Source organism: Anopheles arabiensis, chromosome 2 (genome assembly GCF_016920715.1).
Source record: "Anopheles arabiensis isolate DONGOLA chromosome 2, AaraD3, whole genome shotgun sequence".
In the NCBI taxonomy this organism is placed as follows: Eukaryota; Metazoa; Arthropoda; class Insecta; order Diptera; family Culicidae; genus Anopheles; species Anopheles arabiensis.
Genome location: NC_053517.1, coordinates 111,820,168 through 111,832,240, shown reverse-complemented (window position 1 = coordinate 111,832,240; position 12,073 = coordinate 111,820,168). Strand labels below are relative to the sequence as shown.

At 39.1% G+C, this 12,073-nt stretch overlaps 3 protein-coding genes across 16 annotated transcripts; 1 reads left to right on the top strand and 2 right to left on the bottom strand.

The window, feature by feature from the left end:
- Nucleotides 1–716: 716 nt before the first annotated feature.
- LOC120893197 (adenylate kinase) lies at nucleotides 717–2,781 on the bottom strand. Of its 2 annotated transcripts, none has more exons than XM_040294938.1 (3): nucleotides 2,399–2,781; nucleotides 2,191–2,315; nucleotides 717–1,630 (listed from the first exon to the last, which is right to left on the bottom strand). In XM_040294938.1, exons 2-3 carry the CDS (start codon nucleotides 2,290–2,292, stop codon nucleotides 1,010–1,012), a joined length of 723 nt encoding a protein of 240 aa, XP_040150872.1. In that variant the 5' UTR covers nucleotides 2,293–2,315; nucleotides 2,399–2,781; the 3' UTR covers nucleotides 717–1,009. The 2 variants fall into 2 exon arrangements, with proteins under 2 accessions (XP_040150872.1, XP_040150873.1); XM_040294939.1 differs by lacking the exon at nucleotides 2,399–2,781 and adding an exon at nucleotides 1,938–2,121 and having other exon boundaries at nucleotides 2,191–2,307.
- A 725-nt stretch (nucleotides 2,782–3,506) lies between these two features.
- On the top strand, nucleotides 3,507–11,823 carry LOC120893196 (chondroitin sulfate N-acetylgalactosaminyltransferase 1). 4 transcript variants are annotated; one of them, XM_040294935.1, is made up of 5 exons: nucleotides 3,507–3,764; nucleotides 4,252–4,529; nucleotides 8,258–9,537; nucleotides 9,627–9,775; nucleotides 9,853–11,823. In XM_040294935.1, exons 3-5 carry the CDS (start codon nucleotides 8,331–8,333, stop codon nucleotides 10,480–10,482), a joined length of 1,986 nt encoding a protein of 661 aa, XP_040150869.1. In that variant the 5' UTR covers nucleotides 3,507–3,764; nucleotides 4,252–4,529; nucleotides 8,258–8,330; the 3' UTR covers nucleotides 10,483–11,823. The 4 variants fall into 4 exon arrangements, with proteins under 4 accessions (XP_040150869.1, XP_040150868.1, XP_040150870.1 ...); XM_040294934.1 differs by having other exon boundaries at nucleotides 3,507–4,081; XM_040294936.1 differs by lacking the exons at nucleotides 3,507–3,764; nucleotides 4,252–4,529 and adding an exon at nucleotides 7,763–7,873.
- On the bottom strand, nucleotides 4,718–7,888 carry LOC120893198 (synaptobrevin-1). Of its 10 annotated transcripts, XR_005738112.1 has the most exons (5): nucleotides 7,775–7,888; nucleotides 7,184–7,248; nucleotides 6,691–7,013; nucleotides 5,143–5,904; nucleotides 4,718–5,059 (listed from the first exon to the last, which is right to left on the bottom strand). XR_005738112.1 is itself a non-coding variant. In XM_040294940.1 (4 exons), the coding sequence occupies exons 2-4, from the start codon at nucleotides 7,213–7,215 to the stop codon at nucleotides 4,971–4,973; spliced, it is 444 nt and encodes a 147-aa protein (XP_040150874.1). In that variant the 5' UTR covers nucleotides 7,216–7,248; nucleotides 7,775–7,888; the 3' UTR covers nucleotides 4,718–4,970. The 10 variants fall into 10 exon arrangements, 9 of the variants coding, with proteins under 9 accessions (XP_040150874.1, XP_040150881.1, XP_040150876.1 ...); XM_040294940.1 differs by lacking the exon at nucleotides 5,143–5,904; XM_040294947.1 differs by lacking the exon at nucleotides 5,143–5,904 and having other exon boundaries at nucleotides 6,691–6,980.
- Nucleotides 11,824–12,073: the final 250 nt, after the last annotated feature.

The window sequence follows — 12,073 nt, the reverse complement described above, 5'->3', positions numbered from 1 at the left end:
ACCGAGTCTGACTCTGAGTCGCTTACGGATGGCTCCAACCCGGTAGGTGCGGGTTGACCCCGACGGATAGAACGGATAGATAGAGTGGTCGAGAACGGGTCGCCATTCCGGATGAAATATTATAAGTTTGTCAGGACCAACCAATTCTGCAAAATGCAAGGCGTAATGGGAAAAAATACGAGCCTTAAAATACAGTTCCCTTGCTAAATTAATCAATATCTAAAGGAGTACCTAACATAGAATCAGCGCGGAACCGCAGTAAAAGTGTAGTGGTACACACACTGCCGTGAAGTAACCAAAAACAATATAAGCTGTGCAACCGCACAGTAAGTGTGGTACCATAATTTGCATGTTCAAGTTTGCTCGCCCACGATACCTCGGTTCGAAAATGAACGATATGATTTCTCTTCAACCCCAACCATCGAACGATAAGGCTTAAGTATTACAAACGGTCCGAAAGGGCTCTCATCGAGCTTCTCCCAAACATACTTCCGTCCTTCTCAAAGCTGTATTGGAGTAAGAGGTGGGACTCATGATCATCATCAAATTGCTGGCAGCCGTTTCTGACAGTCAAATCAAATTATGAGGCTGGCCTACCGCAGGCGTTTAGTTCAACGAGTAACACCCCACAATCACACTGGAAGGAAACAAAATCCACAAAAGTAATTCGTTAATTTGCTTACCCCATATTTCGGCAGCAATAAAAAATAAGCATATTTTCGCATTACTGTACAACCATCAGCAACAAGATTCCAAAATGATCCACTTTTTATTTGCTTATTTTTGAACAACTTTAAATTCTTACTACCAGTGTTGCAGATATAGGATTGGGACACAATGGTGGGAAATGCCGAGCGCACGTCGATCAGTGACGCACGTGTGGTTAATTTAAAAGTAACGTAAAAAGAAGTCACAGGTAGTTAGCTGGTTGCGTTATCCGGGTGTCATTATCCGTTGTCGTGTGTTTCCAGTCGAATGTGGTATGAAGGAGTTACCGGTCTGGGAATCATTAGAATCCTAATCGATGAGCACGCTGTTTGGTAAAGATGCTGTCGATATTAGCAAACACGTCAGATGCACTTTTTGCGGCATCCACGCGGAAATGCAATCCTCGCAACGCATAGTAATCGGCCAGAGGCTTGGTTTGTCGGTGATACGATTCAAGACGTTTCACCAGTGCCTGCGCGTTGTCATCACTGCGGCGCATCAAAGGCTCTCCCGTTTCGTCGTCGCGCATAGGCACCTTGGGTGGCGCAAATTCCTCATGGTAAGACCGTCCGCTTGCCTGATGGATCAGGCGTCCGGTAATACGACGCACCAGCAGACTATCATCGATGCCGAACTCAATTACTGCGTCCAGGCCGGTGTTGCGTTTTTCAAGCAGATTATCCAATTTCTCCGCCTGTACTACCGTACGTGGGAAGCCGTCCAACAGAAAACCATTGCGACATTCCGGCTTGTCCAGGTTGGAATCGATCATATCCACCACTAGCTCATCGGATACCAACTTGCCCTCATCCATCACCTTTTTGAGCTGCGCGCCCAGCTTTGAACCGGACGCTATTTCTGCTCGAAGCATATCCCCGGTCGAAAGGTGACATACGCAATATTTTTCCTTTAATAGTGGCGCCTGCAAATAATAGGAACAATACACATATACCATCAATCAGTTACAATTAGTACAAAAATAGAAGGTCGCAACCCTGAGCGATTTGTGTTAGCGCTAAGATTATGGATAAGCCGATTGAACACGACGGCAGTATTGTTGCATACACACATTTGATCACACACCAATAATCTGTGCAAATCCATACCGGTGATTATGAGTGAAGCTGGATTTGTCTACTTTGTCTGATCATTTCGTTGGTTAAAGCCGCGAGTATTAACCGCGCGGTAAGTGCAAGGTTCATGTATCGCTCAGAACGAACGAGACTTACGAACATTCGTTTCGTATCCGCGATAAACAACTCCTGCTGATACTGTCCCTTTGGCTTATCACTGATAATCTCCAGCATGGTTCGGCATGATTTGGATTATGTAACAGAAGCGTTGTTGCTACTCTTGCAGGGCGCTCCCCCCGTCTGCTGTGGATGGTGGGAGCAGATTATAACGGAAGCAGGACTTTATGCAGAAAAAATACAAACGGAATGTGACACATGTGCGACCGCGTTTTCAATGCATTTTTCATACCTGTGTTCCTTTTCCGGAACCGGGAGGTCCCAGCAGTATGGCATTAATGCCGGTCGAATCCGATGCGGGTTTCACTTTCAGCTCTGCTGCATTCGGTGCCATCTTAACAACTCAGCGTTCCCAGTCTAATAAAAAAGCGAGTAGGTAAATGAGTCGTAAACGGAAAGAATCATAATTAGCGCCAATAGAAAGTTTAGCGAAATTATACCTGAATAGCTACTCTCTAGCTCAATGTTTCGCCTTCCGAATGAAGTTGCACAGCCGAGACGTTTATGATTTGACCACACGTCTTGCTCGCATTGGACCACACGCACAATTTGGCAGGCAGTGTTTCTTCTTCTTTCTCCATGTGCACACGTTAGCTCATATGAAACATACTATCTCTGTCTTCTATAGCTGATTTTCACGGTCATCTCTTTCGTTGCTGTTTCTGTATTTTGGTTGGCATGTCACAAGGTTTACACAAGGCATGTCATCGTCGTTCCGTTTACATTATATAGTTGTGCTCTACACATCTGAGCCAAGATACCTAGAAAGGGCTGATTTAGTAACCTCGGCACGTGTGTAAATATTGCTGCAGGTATACAGGCATAAAATACACTCTATCTATCGGGTGAAATGATGAATTAAAAATGAATACCATGCGATTGTAATCATGTACTACAGTAAGTACTGCTTTCAATCATTCGAAAAAATAACTTTATACCGACTTTCGTGGGTTCAAGCCTCATATGGACAGTCCGCTCGTAGAAAGGGCTGACTATCCAGCTGCTTGGTACTCAATAAGTCTCGAACGCTTGTATAGACCGGTAGACCGCGTAGGTCGTTAAGACAATAAAATGGAGAAGATACCGACTTTACACATCCCAAGAATAAAATAATCTTGTGTGCCTTATACCTTTTAGCAACATTCAGGTACACAATAAAATGGAATAGCAATAAAATACATAAATCAGGAGCATAGGCACATACGCAGTAAAAGCGCACATTGAACGTAACATAGCATATTGAAGGAGGTACACAACATTACCCTCCCCTGCGTTCAGCATAAATAGGCGACAGCTGTTGTTTACATGCTCCTGCAGGCAAGTATCAGCTGATATTCGTTTTACCAACACATATTTATTTCAGATTGCTGCAGCAGTACGTTATATTAATGAACCACTCTGATATTTCTCAACAGAACTGCTGCACTTGCTCTTTAGCTGTGTCAAAATCCTGCAGTAAAACGTCTAAAAACTCTCAACGTAGAGTATAGATGCTACAGTATTAACAAAAATTCTCTCTGCTTTTGGTTTTGGAAGCCTTATGGCTGTTAAAACTCTCTCGAGTATTGCTTCCTTCTCTTAAGCGCAAGCGATTTTTGAATGAAAATATTACCAGCATTGCGTGATTGTGACAGGACGAGAGAACGGCCCAAGCACGAACAACCTGACTAGAAAGTGGTACACCATTTGCTTGCGCTAGTTACTGGCAATTTTTCACAAAGTGTGGTTCTTGTTTTGTGCATCAATATCGTTTCGATCTAACTGTGTGTTTTTGCTTCCGTACGAACGGATTGTTTGTTTGCTAGGGTAATTAAGTTAACCTATGCGTTACCTATGCTTCTTCACTGTTTGGATACAAAGTATACAACAAAACATTAGCGTGCTAGTAGAGTAATGAATGGTGTATTCAGCAAAACCGTAACACGTGGGCATTAATAGCAGGTCTGAATGTGCAGCTGTTTAGAAACCAGCCATAAATGTTGTGGTTTTCATTCATTCTATAAAGTGGTTAGTGTAAAATGTGACTTACTGCAAGCGACACCTTTACTGTGGTTGGAGTATGAATAATTAATTGACATCCTGTCGAAAAGTTTGCCGTGTGTAATAGTTCGTGACACACTAATGTCAGTTCGAATGTTTAATATAAGTTAAATGTTTACGGCTTTGTTTAACCTTCCATTTCCCTCATTATCAATGCTAAAGAATGTTTTTTTTTCGGAGAACTAAGAGAAATCGAAGCACAATATTGATTGAATGAATAACTTTGCTACTATTTTGGGGATTTTACTGCCAGGATCCAGAGGACCGAATTTCCATGCGCGGTATCGCATGAGAAACAAGAGAAAGGAAGAGAGATGAATTGAATGATGCAGAGTAAAGTGATTTTTACAAGCTTCCTAACAACATTGGGTACGAGAGTACGAGTGATGGTGGTGTAAAAGAGTCAACAGCACGTTATCAATTCTAACTATGTACAGCTAGCTGCCGCTTTGAGGCGGAGAATCAATCTACACCGTGGAGCGTTTTCATTAGAAGCATGCTTTGTAACACTGCCTGGCGGGAATGTAATAGGTGAGTGTTAAAAAAAAGAGTTTTTTTTTTCAACTATTTAAATAAATTTTCAGTTAGTTAGATCTACATTATCTACTTAATAAATCTTCCCAACCAGCTGACAATATAAATAACACCAAAGTGGTAGGAAATAAAATGCCTTATGTGTGATATTGAACATTAGAAATGTCTGTTATATTTCTTATTGCTTTGTTAATATTCAATATTCCCGTTTTATAAGTCTTTATTGTCGTGAATTAAAACATTTGAAATCACTATGCCAATAAAAGATTAGTTTAGAATGTAAAAATAAGCTAAAAAGTTGACAAAGCAATAAAATTAAACAATAAGTCGGCACAGTTATCCATTCATTCATAGAAAATGCATCAACACAATTTCATAATTCTTGTTAATTCATAGGAATACCATATTTCCCCCTAAAATGTATGTTTTTCTTTGGATTCATGCCGACTCCGTTACCTGTTCCTTGACCGTTGTAGTCGTTTCAACTGATGGTGAGCTGGAAGAGCCTCCACTGGGAACAATCCAAACTGTGGAAGAATATCAAACGTATTAGATATACGTTCATTCAAAAGGTTTATTTTCTATACCTAATACACAGTTGTATGCATACCTCGCTGTTCATTATGAAATGTAATCCATGATGCATATATTTTATACCATCACCTTTTTCCAATAACATTCAATCCCAACAAATAGACGTAAAAAATGAATTTAATTCAATTAATCTTAAACAAAACACGAAAAAAGATGGTTGGTACTCAAATTGGAACGTTTCCCTTACACACAACTCCGAAGCTTCATATGAACAACAGCTATCAGAGATTTAAATGAAACAATGCATCAAAGCGTAGATATATTGCAAACCACGTGATATCTTTACGAATCGCAGTCAATGTTTTTCTTTATACATATACATTTCTATACTTGAAATATAAGCCTGTAACTTGTAATGAAACATAGACATTTGTGGATTTTATACGTCTATTTACCTATGATATATTGCATCATAAACGTTCGTGAATTTCCAGCAGATAACATGTAACGTTAAATATACATTTGAAAAGTGAAAATGTCCTTGTTGCACATACGCTATTACTGGATAACTCTAGTGTTAAAATTAAAAACAACATTGGATTCATCTATGATAGTTAACGAAGAGAAAATAATTGTAGAACAAGCTGGTATTAGTCCTTTGTTGGAACGTCTATTCAAGTATACCCTCGCGTAGTATTAAACGGTGTGACAAAGATATATCACAAATATGTTTTTCAAACCTCACCGTTGCAACAAAGATGTATGTATCGATTTAAGAACAAATATCTGAGTACATATAATAATGCAAAATAAAATGTTTCTTAATAAATGATGGACACTGAAACGAAAAGATAAAAAAAAAAATGATGTGACGATGAAAGGCAACAACACAAAAACGAACTATAATTGGATGAGTGTGAATATTGATAATGGGTCTGTTGAGCATTTTGTTATAGATAGTGGTTTAACCATTGAAGTTGATATTGTAATTATATATCAAGAAACAAATCGAATCTTTAACGTAGGCCTGTTGTATATATTAGACTTTTTTTACAGTCTATAGACCAAATCAATAAAACGATTCGTCAGTCACATTGATTGGAAGCGATAAACGAAAAAAAAACAAGTACACAAAACTCATACATTATTGAATTAGCCACTGAATCAAAGTACTGCTTAATCTTATTGCAAATACATTTACCAACAATCGAGATCAACACCGCATACAGTACTCCGCATAAACACCGCAGTCAACACTAAGTATTGCTGCATTTTTTAATACGTTGAAAAGGGCACGTATTAGTTTAATCTTGTACCATAGTTCGATTTCAACTGTATGCGGCAAAGTGTCAAAAAAAAGAAAGCAGCACAAAATATGAGTAGTGCTCAAGAAGCCCAAAACGAATTATTTAACCCTAATTCGCAAGGCGTTGCCAATACGAGACTATGAATTAAGCATTAAATATAAGAAAATAGTACAAAATGATCGGAGCTTTTCGGAACCGCTATGCACACAAGATACAGAAGACAACAACGCCAACCTCCATGGTTTGTTACATGAAATCAACAACACAACCACCCTATTTCCAGAAACAAGTCTTACATAGAAGATAAAATTACTTACGAATGATAATTATTAGGAGAACCACGCCAATCACACCCATGATGATCATCATCTTCATGTTGGCCCACCATTGTTTTCTCTTGAGTTTGCCGGCCTGTTGCTCGAATTGCGATGCTCCATGCTGCAGGGCATCGGCCCGCTGATCCAATTCCGAAAGTTTTTGGTCGCGTTCTAACACCTTTTCCACGTTAACACGCATAATTCCAACTACTTCATCGACCTGGGCCTGCGTTTGCTTCAATCGATTGGTGGTAGCATTGTTGGATGCGTTGGCTCCAGCCGGCTGCGTACTGTCCGTAGGCGGAGGCGGTAATTTAGGAAAACTGATTAATCAAAGGTGGTCGAAAGCCAGCGAAATGGAATAACGATTAGTTTAGCTAACATTTTACCCCATGCATTGCAAACTACGGTTATTGTTACGGTCTGCGATAGATGTTTTTAGAAAAACCTACATCCCTACACAACTACCCGAAAAGTTAATGTTCATTCTTACCCATTTGAGTTTCCAGCTTCAGGTGTCGACATCGTTAACGTTTCGTATCGCAGTTAAGTAGGAAACTGGAAAATAATCAAACAATCTGTTACTGATCCGCCACGTAAGGTCCTCGGCCGTCTGCAATGGTGCTATAATAGATATCATTTGTACTAGCTGAAGTAAATTCGTTAAAATGTTTTCACATACGATAAGCTTTAATTTACTTGCAGTTTAGTACCACACTCAGAAAGTGGGAAAAATGTTTTACTTCTTATTATCGGAGCAACAGTTGTGATGTTTAACAGCGATAACGTATGTAGACATTCGGATCATTATTAAAGCTAATGATTCATAGCTGGAAGGAATGAATGTTACAAACGCTGTACTGTCTACCAACCAATGAAAATTGCCTCACGCACGCACACACATACTCACACCCATTCCTGTCTTTCTGTGCGATGTCATACAATGACGAGGCCTAGGTGTTTTTTTTCTCTTAACGAGCTTCCAGTTTCTAGAGAGCTTCTTTAGAATACTCTCGAATCATAACGTTTGTTGTATAAAAACAGTGAAAATTACGTTTAACCTGTAAGTTATTATTGCTTTTACCTTGCACAAGGAACGTTAATCCACAAATTCACGGATCGCTGAAAAACAAGTTGATGAGCTCACACACGCGCACACCCAATCGAAGTGTATGTACGAGAGGTAGGATCATAGCTTCGCGCAGTTTGTCATGTGATTACCGTGGTAACAAAGGTGTGATGGAATGTTTATTTTTAAGCTTTTCGACCATTATGAATAATGTTTTATTGTGCTGTTTTTATGATTCAAACTGTATTGTTTCGGTGCCTATGATTTATTCACATTTAATTAAATGAAAAGTCATTTATTGAAATATACATGAACGTCTCATCAGAAGCACGATTTTGTTCGTACCAAATGTACTAAATTTGAAACATTTCAACATGTATATGTTTCAATGTGAACATTTCAAATTTAAAAATGCAGTTTCAATCATAGCATAGCATAGCTTCAATGGCAAATGTAAAGCCAGCTATAATCGTATACCAATTTTGTTTTCTTTAACAGGTTCAAATATGTTAGTGAAAGTGTAGTACACTATTTCCCAATGAATATCGGATTTTTCACGTGAGTTGTAAGAATGGTGCGCATATTGGGTTCCAAGCTGTTCGCCAGACTGTTGCTGCTCATATCGTCCATCACGCTAATTTCGCTGATGGTACTAACTCGCTGCGGCTTGGGAGGACTAATTGTAAAAGAAAATGGATCAATCGTTAGCGCGTCTGCTAGCGATGCTGAAGCTGATGCTGAAAACTACTATCTTTCTGATCGAAAACTACCACCAATGGCTGTCGAATTCTCCCTACAACAGAACCATTACCAAGCAGATGCTGAACAACAGCAGAACGGTTACATGCAAATGCTGCAACAACGTGAAGAAGAAAACCTTAAGGAGGTAGCGAAACTGACCGCTGAAATAAAAGCGTTGAAGCTTCAGATCTTGCAGTTGAAAAACGGGCTAACCAACGCCGGAATGGGCATGGTTCAACCAAACGTTGTTGAGGCAGCAGTCTCTTTGTCAAACGATAGTAGCGCAATAGTTGCTAATGCTCCTCAAACATCGCAAATGTTACACGACTGCACGGCGTTCATACGACGTCAAGTTGGTTCAGCCGAAATACTGCACGGCTTACCTCTAAACAATGAGTACGAACTAATCCCGTTCAACCACTTCACATTTAGCCGTGTTTATCCAATCGAGCTTGGGTTAGGAAAGCGAGTGGTAGAAAAACCAATCGGTTACAAAAGAAAAGATATTCTAAGTGCACTGAATAAGGCGCTGGAGACGCTCAATCGTAATGCAAGTTCGTCAGCGCAGCGTTACACTTTGGACGACTTTATCGAAGGTATTTATCGAAACGAGCCAACTACTGGTACACAGTACGAGCTGTACTTTCGCACGAAGGAATCCGCTAATCGCAGTCAGCAACAGCAACAGATTGCACAGCATCACGAATCACATGGTACTACGAAGCTTATAGTCATGCGACCCTTTGCCTCACTGCAGACAGTCCAACTGGAAGCGTATTCGAAACACCAAGAAAAGGAAATAATTTACATTATCCTGCCCTTGTCCGGACGCACCAGCACGTTTCAAAGCTTTATGGAGAAATACGTAAAGATCGCGCTCAAACACGATAAACGTGTACACCTTACTGTCGTGTATTTCGGCGAGGAAGGCTTAGCTGAGGCACGTACAATTATGAGTAGAGTAATCGGAATGAAAAACAGCGGAGCTACGAACTCTAATTTGAAGCTGCTCGCATTAAATGAAACGTTCTCCAGAGGTAAGCTAGACACTGGCCGAAAACAGTCGAATATTTATAACAATTCATGACAAACCAATCATGCTTGGTGTGCACTTTTTACTTCACAGCCAAGGCGTTGCGAGTGGGTGCAGAAAATGTGTGGAGTTCACAGGCAGATAAAAACAACGACATATTATTATTCATGTGTGATGTAGATATCGTTTTTAGCGCCAAGTTTCTAGATAGATGTAGATGGAACACCAAGCCAAATAAAAAGGTAACTATTACATATTAGCATCAACATTCGTCAGTCCTTAGAGTGGCAACTAATTATGGTGTTCCCAAACGTCTCAGGTCTATTATCCAGTTGTCTTCAGTCTCTATAATCCTCATGTCGTGTACACACTACAGGGCAAAGATGTGCCTCCCGAGACTGACCAGCTAGTCATTTCGAAGGATTCCGGATTTTGGCGGGATTTCGGTTACGGTATGACTTGTCAATATCGCTCGGACTTTTTACGAGTTCGAGGCTTTGACGAGGAGATCATTGGTTGGGGTGGAGAGGATGTGATGCTTTATCGAAAGTACGTGAGATCACATATAAAGGTGATAAGAGCTACCGATCCTGGAGTCTTTCATATTTGGCATCCGAAGGTGTGTACCGGTCCAGTGATGTCCGTCACCTCAAATCAACGGCTTACTCTCGACCAATACCGGGCCTGCATTCGGTCACGAGCACTCAATGAAGCATCACACGCACAACTAGGATTTCTAGCCTTCCGGGATGATATCGCGGCCAATGAATACATATTAGCACAGGGTGCCAAACTAAACCAAGAGTCATCTACGACCAAAACTAACCTTACTCATCCGGATAATGCTTTCGTTCATAGTCCCACGAATTCCATTAGAGATAGTGTAATGGTTCCGAACGGTTCGAGCTGGACACCAAATAAAGGCATCGACAGTAAGAAGGCTACATGATCGTTCATGACAAAGCATCAGGAGAGCATATGGAGGATGGAATTTTAGCATTGGGGCAATAACATCGATAATGATCCTTCGTATCCTCTTCTGAATTTGACAACTTTAATTAATTTTGCGTATAATCCCTGATGGTAAAGGACAAAAAGAACAATACATGTGTCATCTATTATGATTACTCATTTCACGCCAAATGTACAATCCTGACAATGCCGATCGATAAAGGATATTATCAGTTGGGTTTTATGTACATAGCGCTGTATATAAATAACACAGCGAGTAAGGACGTTTTTTATTCAGTAGGAACGATCCGCCGTATTGCTTAATAATGAACGTTTTTTTTTAATTATAAAAATGTCATAGGCGAAATCTTTTTTGAAGTTTACATTGATATGAGTCGTTGGATTGATTTTTGGCAATGCATGAGTTAATTTAAATACTCATACATAAAATATAACTGGAAAGATAAAAGTGCGATAGTTAAGAATGAAAAAGAATTTACACTTGATTAAAAATATTTGCTTTGTTAACTTACTTAGCAGTATCAACCGCAATTGATGATTCTATAATAACCGCTGTTTCGCATTACGTATTAAATAATAGCGTATAACTTGTTCAAATCCAAATAGTTTTTACCTAGTTTTAATTAGTAAGACTAGTAGCTGCTCACAATTTGCATTACCTATTATGTTTATTTTTCATGACTTTCCGGAATACATGATGTATGCTGTGTGTGAGTGAGAAAATTTGAATCGTGCGCAAAAGAAATGTTCTAACGTTACAACATTTATACAATTATCCGTAGGAGCATAGAATCGTAAAGAAACAAACATGCCACAGTGCATTCATTCCAAATTGAATTTCAAATGAAGGCCTTTGAAACCTGAGGTTTGTTAGGCAGTATGGGCACATAAACATTACTAATTTTCTATTTTACTTTATTTTGATAGTGACGGTAATCATATCATAGGGTATGGAAATTGTTCAAAGATTAAATAAAATTGAAATGAAATAAACAAGAATAGTACATCCGCTGTCGAACTGTATATACCATTCAATTGTTGCGTAAAACTTTATGAAATTTCATAACATCAACGATCCAAACATTTTTACGATAATAGCGTAGACCGCCACATAAATACGGCATACTTCTTTAGTTTTCCTTCTGATATGTTTAACAATTTCCCAACAAAAAAGAAAAATGCAATCGATTGTAATTTATTGCGCAATGAAAGAAAACAGTAAGCGAACTATCAGTGCTAAAACAGTTTATAATTATAATTGCACAGAACAAAGCCAAAGATAAATAACCAGATATAAATAAACAGACATAAGGAACTATTTTGCTTTCACACCATTATTAAATACATTATTTGCATTTTCACATTAGCTACATTGGTAAAATGGTTAAAATTAATAATTCACTAGCGCTACAATTTCGTTTACAAATATCACAAAACATTTCGTGGGTACTTAGTTGACACAATATTACAATACTACGAGATCGTATGGTAACTATAACCCGTCCTAATAATGTAGAATAACAAAATATTCGTACAATTTTCGTAAACACAAGTCAATTTTGTTAATC